Consider the following 21,173-nt stretch of genomic DNA (forward strand, 5'->3'; position numbering starts at 1 on the left):
AGGTAACAGATTTTCCTACTCTGGTATAACAGAATGGAAGTTTTTTTTTCCCAATTCCATCACTTGACCTAGGTCTGTTCTTTGATGGGCCTAAACTATCGAATGACCAGATTCAGCTCGTCGTAGTAGCAGGCTTGAACCACCATCCACCCAATAACCGGTCCTCAGGATGACAGCGTGGACCTCATACTTTCACATACTGCTGGAGTTGGGCCAAATTTTTGCTGCATGGAGTGGTCAAGGTTGAGTGATGTGCAGGGAAGCTTTGGATTGTCAAAGAGTATCTAATTCCATGATGTTTGCTAATACAAAAAGAGTGCTATATTTTTCTTAAGTCAACTACTATCACACTAATGTTGTCATTGCTACCCCGAGCAATAGCAAGCTCAACCAACACTGCTGCTGCTTCAGCAGCACGATTTTCATTGACAATGTTAAGGGATTTCCTCCTTATTTGGCCGTTCAGACATCTCCTCACTACTCGACATGCGTCCTCATTCGATATGACATCCCACAGGCCATCACTAGCTAGTATGAGGAATTCATCGCGATTCATTAGCTGTCTTACGGTTACTTCTGGCTTGCATATGACAAATGGTTTAAGGTATCGATCACCTGCATTCAAATTTTACTCTACAATGAGAAAACGGCTGGCAACGGCATCCTCATTAATTAGATAGTTACCTCTTAGGCCCTGAGCTCTAGCAATATAAAATTGATAAACACTAAAGCAGAAGCTTTTCTACGTACCTATGGATCTTGAAGTGGCAAGTACACCAAGCACACGATGTCCATTCCAGTTTACGACCCTACCACCAGCAGCTTCAACTCTCTCCAACTCATCAGGTCTGTCGGGCTTTGCACAAAGAACGTGCCAATATATTGATTAATGATACAAATTTCAAAACTAAGAGATTATTAATGCCAAGGAGTTGATGTAAATTGAGTATAAACCCCAAATGTGACAGAGTTTGACTGAAAGCTCAAAGGCAAATATCTCTGTTTATTCATCACCAATACACTCTATACAAAAAGCGGCAAGACATTCTGCTTCAGCTCAATCTCATATTAAGGCTCTTTCCTTTGTGTATATATATAGTGACAATATGTATAATTTTTTGTAGGAGTGACAATATATAGACTATATAAACATATAAAATCATTAGCATCATTAGGCTAAATGGAAAGACAGTAAAGAAAATGTAAAAGAGAAAGGTCAAAAAAGGGGACAAAGACCCTCAAAGAAAGTCCTAGTAATCATTTGGTAGAGTTCTTAAAATAGTTCCTGACAAGAAAGTAGTTTAGTGAATGATAGATCTAAAATTGAAATTGTCAGGGACAACATACAACTGATTCATTTGTCATTTTGCCCCTTCCATATGTACTAATTTGATCTCAATCATTCTTGATTTAACATAAATATGCCGTTTAAGTTGACGACCCTTAAATTGAAGAATACTTTTTTGCATTGCCGCCATATATATATGTACAGTCAATCCACCTTTGATCCTCTTTTTAAACCTCTTATTGCCAACTAGGTATTATTTTTGCAAAATTAAAGAAGGAATAAAGGAAAAGCTTCAGTCTAGCTAAATTCTTAATCCATATCATCAGCAAGTATAAATGGGGTAAAAGATTTAATTAGAACAATCCCTCCCCTAGTGTAAAATCCAATTTTCAGATCGGATTTTCAAATCCAAGATTTAGAACAAACCCTTGAAATCAACTTCTCTTATACTAGGACGGTTCCTTCTTTCTCGATCTTATATACCGAATCGCCCCCAATAAACTTCTAAACTTTGGTGGCTACATATATATCATATATGACTGCATGTATATTCTGAATTCTACCACCCAAAATCTAATCGTTAGTAAACGAATAACGGATGTGCTTATCTTCAGCAAATAAAAAACGACCATTCTGCTTGAAACGATTCTTGATTTCTATCACTTTATCCACCAATCACTTAAAATGATAATTGAACTAAACCAAAACCCACCAAAATGTAACAGTGTTCCATTCAATTTTATTAGCAGAAAATATATTAAAACTAAAACCTTTTAGCATGAGATAAAACTTAAAAGCATTCAAAACAATACTGTGAAATATTTGTTACCTTATGATCAAAAGACAAGGCCGTAGCAACACCATCCCTCCATAGCACAGCTCTGGAATCCCCACAATTCGCCACTACTAACTTTCCATTACCAACCACCGCCACAACCGCCGTCGACCCCACCATCTCCTCCCCCAACCTCCCTCTGTTCACCTCTTCATCCATCTTCTCAAAACATCTCTCCATCGTTCTTCCCCAATCAATCCCACTTCCTTCCTTGTCATCCTCTACTATTTCCTCCACCAACATTTTATGCAACCTTTCTTTACACTCCTCTGCCACCCTGGACCCGCCGTGCCCGTCATAGACTCCATAAAAATCAAACTTTTCCCTTCCTTTGACCAAAAACCCTAACTCCACTTTCACTGCATCTTCCATTTCTCTTCTCCTACCAATAACTGATAGTAACCCATGAGACGTGCTCATTAAAGTTTGCACCTCATCGTTTTTCTTGCAAGTTTTCTCTTCAAAACAAGCCAAAACGATGTCGTTCTTCTCTGACGAGGACTGCTTTGACGAAGAAGACAATGAAAGCGATATTTCAGTTAAACCGTTGCTTGGTTTTGATCCGTGAAGAAGATTGTTGTCATTATCGCCGTTGTTGCTGTTTTCTGTGATGGTTATATTAATCATCGTCTGACACGTACACTTCAATCTTCTAATTTCCAACCTCCTCCGGCGAGCATTCTTTGTTCTGATGACTGTAAGTCTGCTGTGTTCACCGTAATCTGAGGTCATTCTCCGGGAATCCTTGGTTGATGGAGATTGAAGCTTTAGTATCTTCTCCTTCATTTTTTTTTTCTGCATGAAATCAAAAGATAAAGCAACAACTGGACAACACAAATTAAAGTCGATAAATAAAAAGGGTAAGGTGAAAGCATTGATGTTGGGCCATTGGATTTTCTGCGATGGGATGGGCGGTAGCCACATGGGGTTTTATGTACCACTGACTGGGATTTTTCAAACAGAGACGTGGATGGCAATGATTTGGTTTGAAACACGTGGAGCTTGGATCTGGCGGTTAGTGATTCTGTCGGGACAGGGAAGGGGCCCACCAGTGAACTCTGAAAGTCGTATTACGTGGCATCTCGTCATTATGAGGCACGTGGAGGGCGACGTTTGCTCGGCCTTTTATTAGTGTTTTTCTCTGACAGGGAATGTTGACTTGATCGATCGATAGGATACGTGTTGGATTCTGGCAAGTGGCGTGTGGGATTTGGACCTCGTGCAATTGGCCATAATTTGCCAATATCATATTTCGTATTACACAATCTTGAGCTCCGTCCCATGAAGATTTTTTTTAATAGTAACTAATAAAGTATAACATTTTTAACAGTGAAAGATTGAAAAGTATCAGGGACGTTTGACTGGATTACCAAATTTTGCCCCTGAAATCTGATTGGTCAACAGAAGAACTTGTTTGGTGACTCGAATTTTTAGATGGTTAAAAGTTCATCAATAAAATAAACAGTAAAACAGAAATCAGTAATCAGCCATTGATGAAAAGGTCTTTATATGGTAGGTGCACAAAGTTCTGTCCTGCAAGAAAGCATGCTTCCTATACACGTGGACTTTATTCATGGTTTGAATGAGAGAACCGGTGGGTTTCCTTATCTTCTGGGTCTTTTTATTGCACCTGCACTTGCCTAACAATGGGCAAATATTTTAAGAAGGTAAACTATTGCAGGTTTCCGTGCCCTGTTAAATTGGTGTTTTGACCTCTTGGAATTCTTGGATAAGTTGTATTTGTGAACAATGATGCATGTAAACATTCAAACAGGGGCGGAAAGTTTATTTGTTTGTGTTCATTTTTCTTAGGATTGTTGTTATTGATGTGAATGCAATTATAGATTGCTTCCATGCTATAGCTGAGGATTCAAACAGATTGGAAACCAATCTTAATATCACATCAGATTGTAAAGGGAAAATTCCGCATCATAATAACTCAATTTCATCTCTCCCTCTCAATGGACAATCCTTAAATTTCCCGAGGGGAATAACAAAATGTCAACATCTCATAACCATGAACACTTGACATCAATAAGAAAAGTTTCGCAATTGCTCCTTTGATGATGTTTGACAACTATGATACCATCCTAAAGAAACATGTGAAGAGATCAATCCAAAAGATTCACATGAACTCAAGATGAAAGGCTATGACATGAACTCAAGATGAAAGAAAGCTGTAAAAAGGTAGGGTGAAAAAGCCATACATGAAATTGAAAGTTTATATAGCTATTATTAAGAAGTAATATTTAGTATATCTAAAATTCAAACTTAAAAACTTACAATCTCGTTTGTTATCTCGAGATGGTGACCTCGTATGTAAAAAAAAAAAAAAATCAGATTTGTTTGCTAAGGGTTGATTCAATGTTTCTTCATTACAACCTTTTATAAGAAACTTTTCTGTGCCCAAGTCATGTCAAGAAGTAGGAGCACAAGTTAGCTAACAGGAATTACGTGTACTTTACAACCTAAAGCTTGAACTAGAATGCATAACTACATGCTCAGAATAACATGCTTCGACATCAAACATCATCAAAGCAAACTATGACACATCACTGTAATTTAACTATCTATGCATAGAAAAAGATTACTATAGTTTACAATTATTTCAGATTAAGAGTAAGCAAAGAGAATGTACAATTGTATGTAAAAAATCAGGGAATAAGAACAATTCTATACAGGTAACAATTGGTAGAACAAGTGATACCTATGCCTCGTCTACAATGGCCAAAAGCAAAGAGATTAAACAATAAACTTGCCAAACAAGGATCAGATTTGCTCCAACAGTCGAATGTAATCTGCAACACGGCGACGGCTAGTGGACAATGGTGGCATCTGAGAAATTAAATATCAGAAACCAAAACAACTTAGTGAAAGCTCTAAATTGCTTTTTACCAAGAATGCAGTTGTCAAATAGATAGATCCCTTAATATGACTAAATCAATTTAAATTGTACACTGTCACCAGTAATTCTTGCAAGAGCAGGTTGATATGATGAAACCGATTTGAATCCCTTAAAACTATTTTTCTCCATGTAGCCATTGGAATGTACTTGATTGCAGTATGACAATCTCCAGAAAACGGAGATTCTTAAAAACTTGAACTGGTTATCTTGACGTGCTTATAAGTCCGAATGCAACTGCAATTTACTCACTGTGTTGGGAAACATATTGCTCCTTCTGTTCCTCAATTTCATGAAGAAAAAATCTGTATCAAGGACATAGCCCAAACCCTTTATTTTTAAAGCCATTTCGTCAGTTTCTCATAAATCTTCTGCACTTGTGGGTGTGAAGTATTAGCCACATGGAACCTGTGCATATTATCGTCCACCTCTATTCAACTGCAACCAGCTTCTTTGATCAGATTCCTTTCTCTCATATTTTTCCTAATCTGGGCCACATCTTCCCATTGACCTGAAGAGGCATACAAATTTGATAGTAAGATATAGGCTGCAGCATCAGAAGGAACCTGCTGAAGTATCATCTTTGCAGTATGTTCTCCTAGTTCTTAATTTGCCATTGTGGACTCGCCAAGCTCCAAGAAAAGTACGCCAAACCACATCTGGTGTGCAGGGCATCGTGTTTATGAGTTCAATGGCTTCCCTAGGTGGCCCTGGTCGGCCCAATAAATCAACCATACATGCATGGTGTTCCATTATTGGGGCAATCCCGTGCTCTTTGTGAATCGACTTGAAAATTTCCCATCCCTCTGAAATCAAACATGCATGGCTACAGGCTAATAAAACAGCAAGATATGTGATATCGTTTGGCCTAATCCCAGCCTGCAGCATTTTTTGTGGAATATTTCCAAAGCTCTACTAGCAAATCCATGTTTTGAAAAACCTGGGATCATAGAAGTCCAAGATATAACATTTTGATCACCCATCACTTTAAAAACTTGAAAGGCAGCTTCTAAGCGTCCACACCTAGCAAACATGGATATCAATGCATTACAAATGCATTGGCTTGACTGAAGCCCTGATTTAAGTAACTGAGCATGGACTTGCTCGCCCTTGCCTATTGCACCAATACTTGAAGCTCTACTCAGTAGACTAGCATATTTGAAGGCATTAACCTCAATTCCAATATCTAAGATTTCGAGAAGCTCCTTCAGAGTCCAAGCTTTTACCTTAAGCATCAACAATAGTGTTGTAGGAAACTAAATTCTTCTCAAATAGAGATTCCAAGGCTTTTTGAGCATTGTCCATCCTCCCGGACCTAACATACATGCTTACAAGAGAGTTCCCCACGCAATCATCTGAAGCAAAAAAATGTTTTACTGCATGGGCATAAAACCGTTCACTGTGCCTGAATCAGGAAGATTTCCACACGCCTTAAGAACACTAGAAAATGTGAAATGATTAGGTGGAACAGGACCTTCCATCATTTTGCAAAAGAGCTCAACGGCTTCTTTATCACGACTCCCACTTGCACGTTCCTTGAATAATCGCAGTCCAAGACATAATATTTTGATCTTCCATTCTATCAAACACCCTTCTAGAATCATCCAAAGACCCATCTACTGTACACTTAGCATACATGTCCGCTAAACTATATCCAACGCAATCATCCAAACTTAATCCCAATTATAACTCAAGAAAGCAATTACTTGCCAAGGGACAATGATTCCGATTCCAGCTCAGGACAAGCTGAAATGATATCACTTAGCGTGAACAGATCAGGCACATAGCCACCTAGACCCATATCCAAGAACAAATCAATAGCATCCCTTGGGTAGCCTAATTTTGTACATCTAGTTATCATCAAAGTCCAAGCAACCACATTTTCTCACGCAATCTATCAAACAGTTAAAAGCTGACTCCAAATCACATTTTCCCTTAACAAACAGATTAATTAGAGCACACCAACATTTGTATCAGTGTGAAGATACCCACTTCACTAAAAACCATAAAATTATTTCCCCAATTGCCCAAAAACTCGGCTTTGAAACAAGCCCGAATAATAGCCGTAAAGAAATAATCATTTGGATTAAACCCATTCTCAAGCATATCAAGAAATGTCAAAATTTCATCAATTTCATTTCTTACGAGCAAAACAAAAAATCATTGCACGCCATTAAACCAAAGCTTGTTTATTCCCCAAACTTTCAAATATTTTATGGGCTTTGGGCCAATCAGCCCATCAAGGGGGTGGTGGGAAAGGGAACAGAAAGGTCCATCATCGTCATTTTGGCAAACGGCTAGTTTCCACTAACTAGCCCTGTTAAAAGCGCTAAGTCCAGGTCCTTTTGGGCCCAATAAATGAACCGTAAGCCCATAATTAGTGGAAGTTTTACAAAGTTGCATGTTTGCTTGTTTGTTTGTTTGCCTTTTTTTTCTTTTTACTTTTTTTTTTTTTCTAAAATAAAACATTGGGGGAATTGGGATTATTCCTTAATGAACCAAATTCTGGCGGCAATTCTATGCCTTTTCATGCAGAAGCAGATAATTTTGTTTTTCCCTTTAAGCATAACAAATAGCTTTTGGGTACAAATTGTGACAAACGATGGAGTAGTGGCTTTTCATTGCAAATTCCCTCTGTCACCTTCCACTTATAATCAATTTATTGTTTCTGTACATTCAGTTGATGCAAAAGATGACTCTTTTTGACTCAAGTAGCTTCCACTATTCCTTACCAAATTATCTTGTGGATATAAAACAGGCTTAGAAGGCACCTACAGACTTTCAATTTCTCCTTCAAACATCTCCACAACTTTGCTCATTGAAGGTCGATCACTAGGCTTCATTTGTATACACCACAATGCTACCATGATCATCTTCTTCTCTATTTTCTTTTCCTCCGAGGCTTCTTCGACGTCTTCAATTTTTTCCCCCTACAATTTGATCATAAACATTGCCAGGAAAGCAAGCTTCACTTGATTGTTCTGTCAGTGGAAAATTCCTCCTTTTGCCTGCCATTTCCATTAACAGCATTCCGAAACTATAGACATCGGCTTTGTATGAGACACCTCCAATGTTTTTGTAGAATAATTCTGGTGCAATGTATCCGATTGTGCCTCTTGCTGTAGTAAGAGTCACTGTTATTGTTTGTTGGATACAATTTAGCAAGTCCAAAGTCAGAAACCTTTGGGATGAAATTTTCATCAAGAAGAATGTTGTGAGGCTTAATATCAAAGTGCAAGATTTGCATGTCACAACCACGATGTAAGTATTCGATGCCGCGAGCCACTCCCAGAGAAATCTCATATATTTTCTCCCAACTTATGATTGTGTTTCCTTCTCGACCAAAAGTGTTTTTATCAAGGGAACCATAGGGCATGAACTCATAAACAAGAGCGATTTGATCCCTCAGCGCAAAAACCAATCAGTTGTACCACATTTACATGATGGATTCTCCCGATCGTGCCAACTTCATTGACAAATTCTTGACCATTAGTTTTGGATTTGCCCAACATTTTAATTGCAACAAGATGGCCGGTGCGAAGCTTTCCTTTGAATACAGAACCGTATCCTCCTTCACCTAATTTGTCCTTGAATCCGTCAGTCATCTTTTTTATCTGTGAATATGAATATCTTATTGGCATGAAGTTATTCTGACTTTGGAGGAAATCTTCAATCCTGTCATACATAGACATATGCCTTTTTCGCCATTTGTAGATTAAAAATACCATCACACATGGAGCCCCACATAAACATTTCACTGTGACAATTCCTCCTGTATGGCAGAACGACAGAAAACATCATATGAGAGAACAACTTTGCTGCAGATCTATGATCATTTTATATGTTTAGAACAGGACAATGCTATATACACGTAAGACACATATATAAATTATTTATTTTTGATATGTAAAATTTATTTCTTTCCTCACCTCCTAACCCTTCACCCTAAAAAAAGGGGAAAACAAAAAAAAGGGGAAGACGAAGTTCTTACCAATGGCAATGAGCATCCGCACCCAATATGCTGCAAGAAAAGAGAAGGTAATCAGAAAGTTGATTTAGCAAAATAGAAACAAACTTTAATTTCTCTACTCAGTGGATGCATTGCAAGTCCATTCACTTTTGGTAAATTTTGTAGTTATCAACAATCACCAATGCCCTATAGGATATATATTCTAACACCAAAAAGCAATGAAAATTGACAATTAGTGATGCTGCAAAGATGGTGACTTCCGTTTTCGGCTCAATTTGAGCATATTTTGGTTTCATTCATAAATTGTTATCAGTGCAGTCTGTACCATCTGCTCACTAATCAAGACAAGCGTGGTGCAGCCATATCCTCACACAACTGCATCTAAAAGCCTAGGATTCATCTGAGAACCCTAGAGTAGGCGTTCTGCTGCCATAGATCGTAGCAGCTGTGTTCTGCCACTTTCTTTTTTGTAATAATTTCCTACTAACTCTAGAAACAACCTTAAATTGAAGATAGAGAGAGAACCCTCACAAATGATTCTGTAAAACATCATGTGGAAGAAGCCTGCATCCATTAAGGGAAAGGGATCACATCAGCAGATAATCTTTCAATTCATTAGTTCAAAATTGTAATACTGAAAAATAAATAATCAATGTTATGATGGTAATCCCTAGAATGGTGCTGCCTGATAGCCGGCATGACAAATAAGGTTGGATTTATTGAATCAAATTTGTGCATTAAGTGAAGTTGAAAATGTTAACAAAAATTCAAGTAAATTGGTAAATCTTGGTTCATTTTCCTTGGAAAGGAACAGAAATAATACCTACAGTTGTAGTTTTTTCTAAAACAGCATTACACAATAAACAAGTAAAAAGGAGAAATTTTGCAAAAGCTCTCACCTTCTTTCTTCACGGAAGGCAAGAATGGCAAGCACTGAAGATGCTCTGTGCTGTTAACGTGACAAGGTTCCCACTCCCTGCAGTTTCCGCACCTAAATTGAAAAAAGGAAAGCTCAAACCCGTAAACTAGCCTGTTGTAGATTTCCACATAGGAAATATTCTTGCCCTTTTTTATAGGTAATAGAGATGTCATTGTTATCACCTCTATCCTACACAAATCCTCCACCTCCGATGCTGCCACGGATCCAAAAACAACATAATAAAACCTCTTCGAACGAGAGAAAGAAGAATTAGAAGGGTAGTCACCATTCAAGCAAGGAGCAGCATCCACATAAAAACTACTAGAATTTACCGGATTCGGGCAATTCAGGAAAACAATGCTTCCTGTTAGCTTAGGCATATAATCTAATTCACCCCATTTGTACTTGTACCATATAAATGCATCTTTGTCGCTGAAGTTGGAAACTGTTAAAGAGTATCGTGGAAGGGAGGAGCAATGATCCTTCTGAATACCAGCATCCACCAACCGAATGGTGTAGTTGTTGTAATTGATTGCCTGCACATAGTATTTTCCGGATACAAGTACAATGCTGTCAGGTTGTTCTGCTCACACACCAATTCATAACTTTTGTTCCCACAATTGCTTGGGTCTCCTCTTAATCGAAATGGATAGCTGATGTTGTGAATATTTCCACAAGAAGAAGGGACACAGTTGTCGTTATCAGTTGCTGCGGCAGTCAGTTGAACTAGTGGAAGAAAAAGAAAGCTTATGTAGGCAATGAAGAGAAGCCTTCCTCTGAACTTGGTGCCATGGTGAAAGAGATTGAGAGATAGAAAATCTGAATATTAAAACAAGTTTTCTGGATATCGACTGCATCATCTATATTCAGGCAATAGTTTCAAATTTGACTTGAAAGCAGATTTTGTGATTTGTAGGATTCCACTGTCAATAAGAAGTAATTAGTGGCATGATTAAGGGTATATGATCTTGCCAGCGTTGCCTTAATCTGCAAATGATGAACCTCTGACTGACCTAAAGGTCAAATAAGGACGCGTGCACCACCACCGTCAGGCCAAGTTTATTGCTTAATATAATAATAGACACACGTTTTGGGCCGTTCAGTATTAGAATGAGAGGGGATGGGTACCCGTACCATCAAGTCAAAGATTTGCTACTTGTCATTGTTATATTCTTTGGGACATGTGACCAAGCGGTAAATATCATTTGAATTAGGAAACCATACTTTGGGTCAGTGATTATAAACGGTAAATAATCATGATTAAGATTTCAACCCTCCAATAATTGATAGTCTTCGTAGAAAGAAAAAAATGATGTTATATGCAATATATCAAAATTTTGGTAATTAAATTTAAAGAAAGATTTTTTGAAAAAAAAAAATATTAGAACAAAACGTGATATGGAAGTAGAATGTTATTTTAGCGCGTGCCTCCATCTCCATGGTGTTGGGTTAATTCAAAAACATTGAAGTAAAAGCAATCAAAGATTTCTAAATGGGAATTGAAAAAACAGAAAGTGGTGCTTGAGCAAATGATAAGAATTCAACAAAATCAGGCTTAAGTACTGCTTTTTGGTCTTGTAGATTCCCACTATACGTCTATACCTGATATTTTTTAGTGTAGCTTCAGCGAAGATAAGGGCCTTCCAGCCTGGATAGCTATGTAATGGCTGCTGGTCGCATGTTGAGAAGATTATATTATTAGTAAATATTTTAGTTTTAATAGCGTATTTGAGACCACTAATTTATTTGTTTAAGCATAAGGGTTGCAAATAGTTAATTTATATCCTCTTCAGACCATATCAGGTAAAGGTTGTGCCGATCAATTATTCCTTTGCAATGGTTCTCTCTTTCTTTTGCTTGCTGTTCATGGTAATAATGTACCCAGAGCATGGCTTAGGCCTTCAAGATTGCCCAGAATTAAGTTGCGGGATCAATGGCACAGCCATCCGATTTCCTTTCCGACTCAGAGGTAGACATCCGGAGTCTTGTGGATACCCAGGGTTTGATCTATCTTGCACGGATAAGAATCAGACTCTGCTAGAGCTGCCACATTCAGTAAGGATCTTTGTTGAAAGAATTGATTACCAGTATCAGGTATTATATGCATCTCATCCAGATGGTTGCGTTGCAAAGGAACTTCGAACCTGAACTTATCCAGCACTCGCTTCCACTTCCAAGGATACTACGTCAATGACTATACCTTGTTCAACTGTTCATCAGTAGACAGAATTGCATTATACAATCACATCCCTTGTCTTGATGTTCCAGGTTATAGCGTTTTCTCATTGAATTCAGTCGAAGACATCTCCAGATATCCCCTATCCTCTTGCACAAAACTATTCAGTGGTTCCTCTCCGGATGATATGTTTCTTGACGTTCTTCACTTGAAATGGTCCGAGCCAATGTGCGGATTTTGTGAACAAAAAGGCAAGCACTGTCGGCGGAAAAATGATAGCACTGTAGCTCAAACCGAATGTTTTGATCCTTCCACCAAAGCCAAAGAGATGAAAGGTATGGTTTTTTTCCCACATTCTACATTTTTACAACTTTTGAGACAATCTATGGTCGTTGGTATTATCTAATTCATACAACCAGTACCTGAGATTGGTCACTTGGTACCTGATGTATGCTTGTGCTTATTAGCATGGAACTTGCTCTCAAAAGTTCTTTAAACTCAACCGAACAGAGAATTTTGAATAAAAAATAAATAATGATTTTATCTTTCCCTCGTGCAGGAGCATTAAGAAAGCTAGTGACTGCAGGTGAGTTGCCTATTCCATGGACAATTTTTAGCCTTCTATTCAACTTCATTTTAAACCAATCCTATCTTACATTCAATGGAAAACAGTCATAATTACTGTTATTGTTTGGCTGATTTCTTGATTGGAATGATTATATGCAGGTATAATTCTAGGTTCGTGTCTTGTGGTGATAGCAGTCATTGCAGCCTATTACCTATATAGATCTAACAAGAAGAAAAGGGAAAATGATGCAAAAATTGAGAAGTTTTTGGAGGATTACAGGACTCTTAAGCCCTCAAGGTACACTTATACTGACATAAAAAGGATTACAAATCAATTTAAGGAAAAGTTGGGTGAGGGAGCATATGGAACAGTATGTAAAGGAACACTTTCTAGTGAGATCCATGTTGCTGTGAAGATCCTCAACAGTTCCATAAGCGACGGGGAAGAGTTTATCAATGAAGTAGGAACAATGGGGAGAATCCACCATGTCAATGTGGTTCGTTTGGTTGGCTTCTGTGCTGATGGATTTAGACGAGCACTGGTTTATGAGTTCTTACCAAATGAATCATTGGAGAAATTTATATTTTCAGCTGATGGGAAGAAACATTCCCTTGGTTGGGAGAAGCTTCAAGATATTGCGATTGGCATAGCCAAAGGAATGGAGTACCTTCACCAAGGGTGTGACCAGCGGATTCTACACTTTGACATCAAGCCTCAATATTTTACTAGATGAAAAATTCAATCCAAAAATTTCAGATTTTGGTCTGGCCAAATTGTGTTCCAAGGATCAAAGTATTGTTTCCATGACAGCAGCTAGGGGGACCATGGGCTACATTGCACCTGAAGTATATTCCAGGAACTTTGGCAACGTGTCTTATAAATCCGATGTTTATAGTTTTCGTATGTTGTTGCTTGAAATGGTTGGAGGGAGGAAGAATACTGATAAAGTAGAGAGTGCTAGCCAAGTCTACTTCCCAGAATGGGCATATAGTCGTTTGAATCAGGGAGACGAGCTAATAATCCGAATTGAGGAAGATGGGGATGCTAATATTGCAAAGAAACTCACCATTGTGGGGCTTTGGTGTATTCAGTGGTATCCAGTGGGTCGCCCTTCCATGAAAAATGTTGTTCAAATGTTGGAAGGAGAAGGAGATAATTTGTCAATGCCTCCTAATCCTTTTGGTTCTACAGGTCCTATAAAAATGAATCCAAGTATGCCTGTGAGAAATCTTCAAGAATTAGCAGTCATATCAGAAATAGAGTGATGATTATCATCCTTCAAGGTAATAATCCGTTCATCCATTAGGAATAATGTGAAGACTAGGATTCCTGGAGAAAGCTAGAAATCCTACCCATATGTTATGAAGCTAAACAAAAAGTGTATATTTAATCTGAGAAATGAATTTATACAAGTAATGCTTTCAGTGAAAAAGATAGATGATCAAAATTGATTTTCAATCGTGGTGCAATGAAACAAGTTCAACTGCACTATACTTTCCAAATACCGTGTAACTTCCAGCAAAAGGCAAGATTTGCGTTTGAAAGCTTTTTCCATCAACAATACAAGCTGTAATCGGTGGATTTTTTCAAACTCACAAGCATTTTCAAAAGCTCGTAATTAATGATTGATTGGGTTTGGGCTATGAACTGCTCAAGTGAGCCTAACTAGCCCAGTGGAGAACAGATTTTAAGCATGCTCTGGTTGATTTTAAAACAGATATATGTGAGCTATGGCCAACTTGGGTCACTAAACTTCTGTGTCACAAAATAATTTCGTTTATTTCCTCCCCTGTTGCTACACAAAAAGAGGGCCAGCAGCTGGGTCAGGAATTCTTGAGAGCTAAAACTTCTAGGCAAAACAGTAAACCACACAAGTGGGCCGGAAAGGTTTTTGGAAATGGTCGTTGGTCAAGTAGTTGACTTCGTAAGTCTTTGTTGATTGTTCTTACTTTGATTTGTACTACACTATTTCTTTTCTATCCACAGTTTGAGTGTCTTCTAAGTATAAACACACGCTAGAAAATCCTGAAGATATTATGATTTAGAAAAGAAAGAGGAATCTTCCATGAATTTGTAGTATAGACTATAATTTCCACTCTTTAAGCGGCTGAGTTGTCGAAAATTTGCATCAGAACTCGACTAACATGATTGGAATTAATTATTAGTATACTAGAAATTATAAAGACTCATCAGTATTCATGGAAAACGGGTCTTGATGCAGCTTCCACGAAACTCAATTTAGAGTTTGAAAATCAAAGTGCATATGTAGACGTGTATAAACAAATTATTGAAAATTGATAATGAGTTTTGAAATGTTAAAATACACTGTATTTGGCTTCATTTTTACATACAGAAGGCACAAAAAAATGTACTATCAATTACACAACTTTGTGTACATCAATTTGGGTACTTTGAAAATATATAAAAGTTAAAACATAAATCTTTTTAAGTCCTGCTTCACCTCAAATATTAACCTATCATTAAGAAACATAAATATAAGTACACAGCTAACTAGTCAAGAATTAAGATATACTCCATAAACAAAGTCAACTAGCATCCCAGCAATATCAAGTATATGAAGTCAATGCTTAATTGTTCATGTAGTATTAGGGGCATTTCATAGGCATAAGGGTATAATGTTCTTTTGCTCTCTTAAAACCTTCAGTAGACAATTAGAGATATCTTTGTAATTTATACCAATTTGATATGTCAGATCTACTTGATACGATCAGTGCCACCTTAGCTCTGCCCTATTTAAATTGTACTCTTATGGTCCCTTTTAGCTTACCTATAAATATAAAGACCCAAGCACTATGAAGGTAGGTTCATCTCATTCATTTCTCTCTCTTTCTTACTTTCTTACTTTCTTACTTTTTTTTCAACTTGATCTTCACTGGCTTGCACGTCGGACTGCAAACATAGGAAATACCTCCTACCTTTGCCTTTAACTATCCTACCTTTGCCTTTAACTATCCTTCCATTTTACATTTACAAGAATACCCTTAGGTTGGAGCTCAGCACCAACATTTGATACGCCAGGTAAGAGACATCTTTTATTAACTGAGCATAAAATAATAACACCAAGAAAAAGAACCCAAGAGGAGGGAGAAGCAACCACCTCGACTGGAACAGAAACTCACCTTAGCTAGCATTTTGTCCACCTAGCTCAACTATAGGTGGGACTAACCATGGAATAGTTTCAAGCCCTAACAAAATAAATACAAGCTTTCAAGTAGATGTTGCAAATTATAACCTTCCTTTAAATCTCAAAAGTTCTTGACTTAATCACACCTGGCCAAGAAGCCGTTGTCGGACAACCAAACTACGAAAAGATAGATTCTTCCTTAGCCTCCAGAGAAAAAGAACACACAAATCCAACTCATCATTGCCCTAACCATAATTTCGCACACGTCACAACCCAAAAATCCAAACAAACAAACCATGAATTCCAACCGAACAGAGATTTGAAAGCTCAGATGTAAGCCATGAAAAAAAGCTGAAAACGAAAGCAGTGGCATTTGAATATGAGCTCAAGTTCCTAGAAACCTCACCATTTACTGAAAAAATTGACAGAGACATGTCTCTCAAGGGATTTAAAATGCTAACTTTGGAGACATACGACGATACTTCTGGCCCCTTTGATTATTTAGAACTTTATAGAATAACATGATGATGCAGTAGGCAAATGAGGCTCTAATGTGCAAAGGTCTATCCACTAAATTAAAAGGCCTAACTTGATCTTGGTATAGTAGTTTGGAGTTGAGGTCAATCACTACATTTAAAGAACTAAATCATTCATTCCTATATAAATTTGTGAATAATCGAAGAGCAAAAAAAATTACCCTAAGCTTGATGTCAATTCTATAAAGGCGAAATAAAACTTTGAAAAGTTATGTAACGTGTTTTAACGTGAAAGCTCTATAGGTTAAAGATCTGGGATAGACGACCACCATCGTCGCACTGACAAGTAGACTCCATGATAAGGAGTACCATTTAAAACTAACATTGTCTCTAGAACCACTAAAAACTCTGTCCGATATCTTGCTAATAGCAAAAAAATACATCAATACTAAAGTTACAATGAAAACAAACTGAGGTGAGAAAGGCTCATACCCCATTCTTGGTCATAAAAAAGGTAAAGATTTCTATGATCTTTCCCTAAGGGGGAGAGGATATAGGGCTAGAAGCCTCAGTAGAGAAAGAAGCTACATTGCACTAAAAATTTCCTATGAGAGGATTCTAACACAAATTGAAAGAAATCTTGACCTCATAAGTCACTGAGATAGAATATAAGAAAGGATCCGACAAAAAGATGTGCCTTTCACAGAGATATCGACCATACTACCGAAGATTATGTTGACCTAAAATATGAGATTGAAGCTCTGATAAGATGAGGTTAGTTGAAAAGATTTGTGAGACAAAAAATAAGACCAACTTAGAATGGACTATAGATAAGACCACAGAATACCACCTAGGGTAGAGAGAGAAAAGTAGAGCAAGGAAAAAAAGATAATCGAGAAGAAGAGCCAAATAAAAAAGAAGGCCAAGCTAACAATAACAGGCCAATTGCCAAGGTGATTAATGTGATCACAAGAGGTCACTCTACCTTAACAAAAAAGAAATTTAACCCAGGTATGGTAATGGCAGTAGGCATCTCGACCAAAAAAAAATATTGGAAAGACGAACCGATCTCATTTAGCTCAAAAGATCTTAAAAGAATCCAACACCCACATGATGATGCCATAATGATCATAGCCTTGATGAACAACTATGTGGTCAAAAAAATCCTATTTGACAATGGGAGTTCGATCAACATTATGTACTACAGCTATTTAAAAAAAATAAAGATTGGCGAAGAACAGTTGAAGTCGATCACTACCACATTAGTGGGGTTTAGAAATGAGCAAGTGTCCATAAAAAAAAACTATCAAGCTCCTGATTTCCTTAGGGACTAAACCAAAGACAATTACCTCAGTTATAAAATTCATGGTAGTAGATGTCACATCTACTTATAACATGATATTAGGTTAACCTAACCAATCTGTTATGTAGCTTATAGGCTTAGCTTCCATTTGAAAATGAAATTTCTAACATCTGAAAGGGTTGAAGAAGTTCAAGGAGACCAGTCCATGACACGACAATATTACATCACAATAATGAAAGGTAGGACTGAGAAACAGACAGGTAGCTCAATCAATACTGAGGTCGAAAGCAAAAAAAATCAGCACAGAGAATTAACAAAAAGTAGGCAATCACCAACAAAAGCATAGAATGTAAGATCAACTTAGGAGAAACATGCTCTTAAGTCGTTTTGAGCTCTCGAGCCCTAAAAAAGTTTAATTTTATTCCATTTTTAAAATTTTTTTAAACAACATTAGAAATGATCAAGCTCTTAAGTTGGTGCGAACACTTTGATGTTACTTGAATCGAGCTAACATGCTTACTAAAACATAGCATGAAATGAAGAATATACTTCATTTTTATTTATACATTCAACAAGTTCTCCAATATACTAATCATCACGTCGGGATCTATTTTCATAAGAAATTTTCTCGACCTAATTGAACAAAAAGAGATAATTGATCAAAAATCAAACTCAGACATAAATCAACCCGAATTGGCTAAGGACCTCATGACAATCTTGTTCTAGAACAACATTCCTAAAAAATATATACAAATCAAAGCCAAGCTCTAACATAAAGATCAATAAATTCAATTCATAAAAGATAATGTCAACCTATTTACTTGGACACAGTCCAATTTGCTCAAAATTGATATTGAAATGATGGTCCATAGACTATACACTAATCTCAAAGTAAAATCAGTTAGTAAAAGAAAAAAACTTTTGCCCTTAAAAAATAACAGGCCATTGAGGAAAAAGTTGACAATTTATTGCAAGTTGACTTTATCGGAGAGGTATACTACCCCGAGTGCATAGCTAATGTGGTCATGGTAAAAAAGCATAGTGAAAAATGAAGAATGTGTATAGACTTTATCGACTTGAACAAAGCTTATCCAAAAGATAGCTTCTCTCTTTCTAGCATAAATCAGTCAGTAGATGATAATGCCGAGCATGGCCTTTTCAGCTTCATGGATGCCTATTCCAGCTGTAATCAGATCAAAAAATTAAAAGAAGATAAGGATAAGATGACTTTTATTACAAATAAATGACTCTACTATTATAAGGTCATGCCTTTCAAATTGAAGAATGCAAGGGTGACTTATCAAAAATTGGTGAGCAAGGTGTTTAAAGACTAGATCAGTCGTAATATAGAGGTATATGTAAACGACATGATAGTCAAGAGCAAGAGTTTGATCGAACACCTGGAAGACCTCAAAGAAACCTTCAACACTTTGAGAAAGTATAATATAAGACTTAATCTAAGCAAATATACTTTTGGGGTTACATCAGACAAGTTTCTCGATTACATGATCAACAAAATAGGGATAGAGGTGAATCTCGAGAAGGTTCAGATGATCTTAAAAATGAAAACATTGACCTTGGTAAAAAAAAATATAGAGGTTAATAGGTAGAATAGCCACGCTCAATCGATTCATGTCTAAATCAACAAAATGATGTCTACCATTCTTCAAAAATTTAAGAAATATCTCTGACTTCAGGTGGACTTCTCAATGCCAAAAAACTTTTGATGAACTCAAAGAGTTCTTATTCTCTCTGCTTGTCCTATCTAGATTGAGGATTAGAGAAACACCATACTTATACTTAGTCAACACAGATCAGGCTATCAACTCGATCCTAGTTCAAGAAAAAAAAATAATGATCGATCTATTTTGTAAGCAAAGTATTGATAGGGCTTGAAATTAACTATAGCTGTATAAAAAAATTAGCCTATGCCATTGTCACTTTGGCTAGAAAACTCAGGCCATATTTCAAGCCCACACGATCCATGTCCTGATCGATCAGTCATTAGGGTAAGTTTTACAGAAGCTTAAAATATCATGAAGACTAATCAAATGAACTATAGAGCTCAAAGAATTAGACCTATACATTTCACCCAAATTAGTATTAAAATTACATGTGCTAGCAAAACTCATCGTAAAATGTAGCTCGGTATAACCAAAAGGATAATTTAAGAAAAAATAAGAGACCCTGATAAGGATGATTGAAAGCTCTATGTTGACAAATCAGCTATAAGCTAGGGTGGAAGACCCAACCTTATTCTAATTGGCTTAGAAGGGCTATAGTACTTATATACTTTGAGATTCAAGTTCAAGGCATCTAACAATGAAACAGAGTATAAAGCACTGATAGTTGGCCTAAGATTGGCAACCAAGCTAAATATTCAATATACAACCGCTTATAGCGACTGCCAACTAACTGTCAACTAGATAAATGGAGAATTCGAAGCTAAAAAAGATGAAATTCAAAAGTATCTCGACAAAGCACTAGCTTTAGTAACTAGCTTTAGAAAGTCAAGGTGAAAAAGATATCGAAGTTAAAAAATTTAATAGTAGACTTTTTATCTAAGTTGGCTTTAAGAGTAATAATGAAAAGTTTGAACCGAGTTCTAGTAGAAAAACTAGCATTCAAAAGCACCGAGGACAAGCTCGTCAGACAAGTCATAAAGAAAGAAACCTAGATGATGTCATAGAAGTGTTGCCTAATAAAAGAGTCCAGGCTAATGCATTAATAAGAAAGGCCCTCTAGTACACAATGATCAAAAGAATATTATACAAAAGATCCTTCAACCTACCTTACCTAAGATGTGTTGATGAAAAAGAGATAAAGTACGTCTTACGAGAAATCTATGAAAGGATATATGAAAGTCACCTTAGATCTCGACCTTTAGCTTATAAAGTGCTGGGATAGGGCTATTATTGGCCTACCATCTTGAGGGATACAATGGAATTGGTAAAGAGATGTAACAAGTTTTAGAGATTTACCTATGTGTAACATCTATTTTTAACTAAGCTCACTCTTATTATCAGCCTATGACCATTCATACAATGAAGAATAGATGTCTTTAGACCATTCACCTCAGCCACGAGTCAGAGGAGATTTGTCTTAATGGTAGTAGATTACTTCATAAAATGGTTGGAAGCTAAAGCCCTAACCATTACCACAGAAGCACAGGTCGAAAAATTCATATGGGAAAACATAGTTTGTAAATTCAGATTATCTTAGTCTATAATAACGAATAATGGTAATCAATTCGATAATTCGAGGTTTAAGAAATGGTGCTCAAATCTTTATATCGACCTTAAGTTCACGTTAGTTACCTATTCTCAATCCAACAATTAGGCCAAAGTTACATATAAGATAATATTATAAGCTCTAAAAAAGAAGCTCAACACGATAAAAAGAATAGGCCAACGAGCTACTAAGAGTTTTATAGGCCTTGAGGACGACCATAAAGGTACCCATTGGTGAAACCTTTTCTCACTTGGCATTTGGAATATAGGCCATGGTGTTGGTTGAGATTGGCTTTTTGAGCTTAAGAGTTGAATTGACGTCAAAAAAAAAAAAAAGGCACTTAAGGTCGACCTTAATCTT

The 21,173-nt window shown here is 36.9% G+C and overlaps 1 protein-coding gene and 3 pseudogenes across 3 annotated transcripts; 1 reads left to right on the top strand and 3 right to left on the bottom strand.

The window, feature by feature from the left end:
• Nucleotides 1-264: 264 nt before the first annotated feature.
• LOC111290398 (putative protein phosphatase 2C 8) lies at nt 265-2,888 on the bottom strand. Its single transcript, XM_022881687.2, has 3 exons — nt 2,118-2,888; nt 751-856; nt 265-615 (listed from the first exon to the last, which is right to left on the bottom strand). Exons 1-3 carry the CDS (start codon nt 2,853-2,855, stop codon nt 320-322), a joined length of 1,140 nt encoding a protein of 379 aa, XP_022737422.2. The 5' UTR covers nt 2,856-2,888; the 3' UTR covers nt 265-319.
• Nucleotides 2,889-4,969: 2,081 nt separating this feature from the next.
• Nucleotides 4,970-7,264, bottom strand: LOC111290134 (pentatricopeptide repeat-containing protein At3g49170, chloroplastic pseudogene; annotated as a pseudogene).
• A 289-nt stretch (nt 7,265-7,553) lies between these two features.
• Nucleotides 7,554-11,077, bottom strand: LOC111290138 (rust resistance kinase Lr10-like; annotated as a pseudogene). Its single transcript, XR_016346649.1, has 5 exons — nt 11,071-11,077; nt 9,895-10,733; nt 9,527-9,559; nt 9,017-9,046; nt 7,554-8,797 (listed from the first exon to the last, which is right to left on the bottom strand). The product of XR_016346649.1 is annotated as a rust resistance kinase Lr10-like (transcript).
• A 566-nt stretch (nt 11,078-11,643) lies between these two features.
• LOC111290136 (rust resistance kinase Lr10-like) lies at nt 11,644-14,048 on the top strand (annotated as a pseudogene). Its single transcript, XR_016346298.1, has 3 exons — nt 11,644-12,425; nt 12,650-12,676; nt 12,817-14,048. The product of XR_016346298.1 is annotated as a rust resistance kinase Lr10-like (transcript).
• Nucleotides 14,049-21,173: the final 7,125 nt, after the last annotated feature.

This window comes from Durio zibethinus, chromosome 11 (genome assembly GCF_047325235.1).
Source record: "Durio zibethinus cultivar Kanyao isolate XHJ-2024 chromosome 11, ASM4732523v1, whole genome shotgun sequence".
In the NCBI taxonomy this organism is placed as follows: Eukaryota; Viridiplantae; Streptophyta; class Magnoliopsida; order Malvales; family Malvaceae; genus Durio; species Durio zibethinus.

Coding starts and splice junctions, on each gene's coding strand:
- LOC111290398 (XM_022881687.2), bottom strand. CDS start 2,855: ATGACCTCAGATTACGGTGAACACAGCAGACTTACAGTCATCAGAACA. Junction 857..2,117: donor CCTTGTCTTTTGATCATAAG/GTAACAAATATT, acceptor CTTTGTGCAAAG/CCCGACAGACCTGATGAGTT. Junction 616..750: donor TGCCACTTCAAGATCCATAG/GTACGTAGAAAA, acceptor ATTTGAATGCAG/GTGATCGATACCTTAAACCA.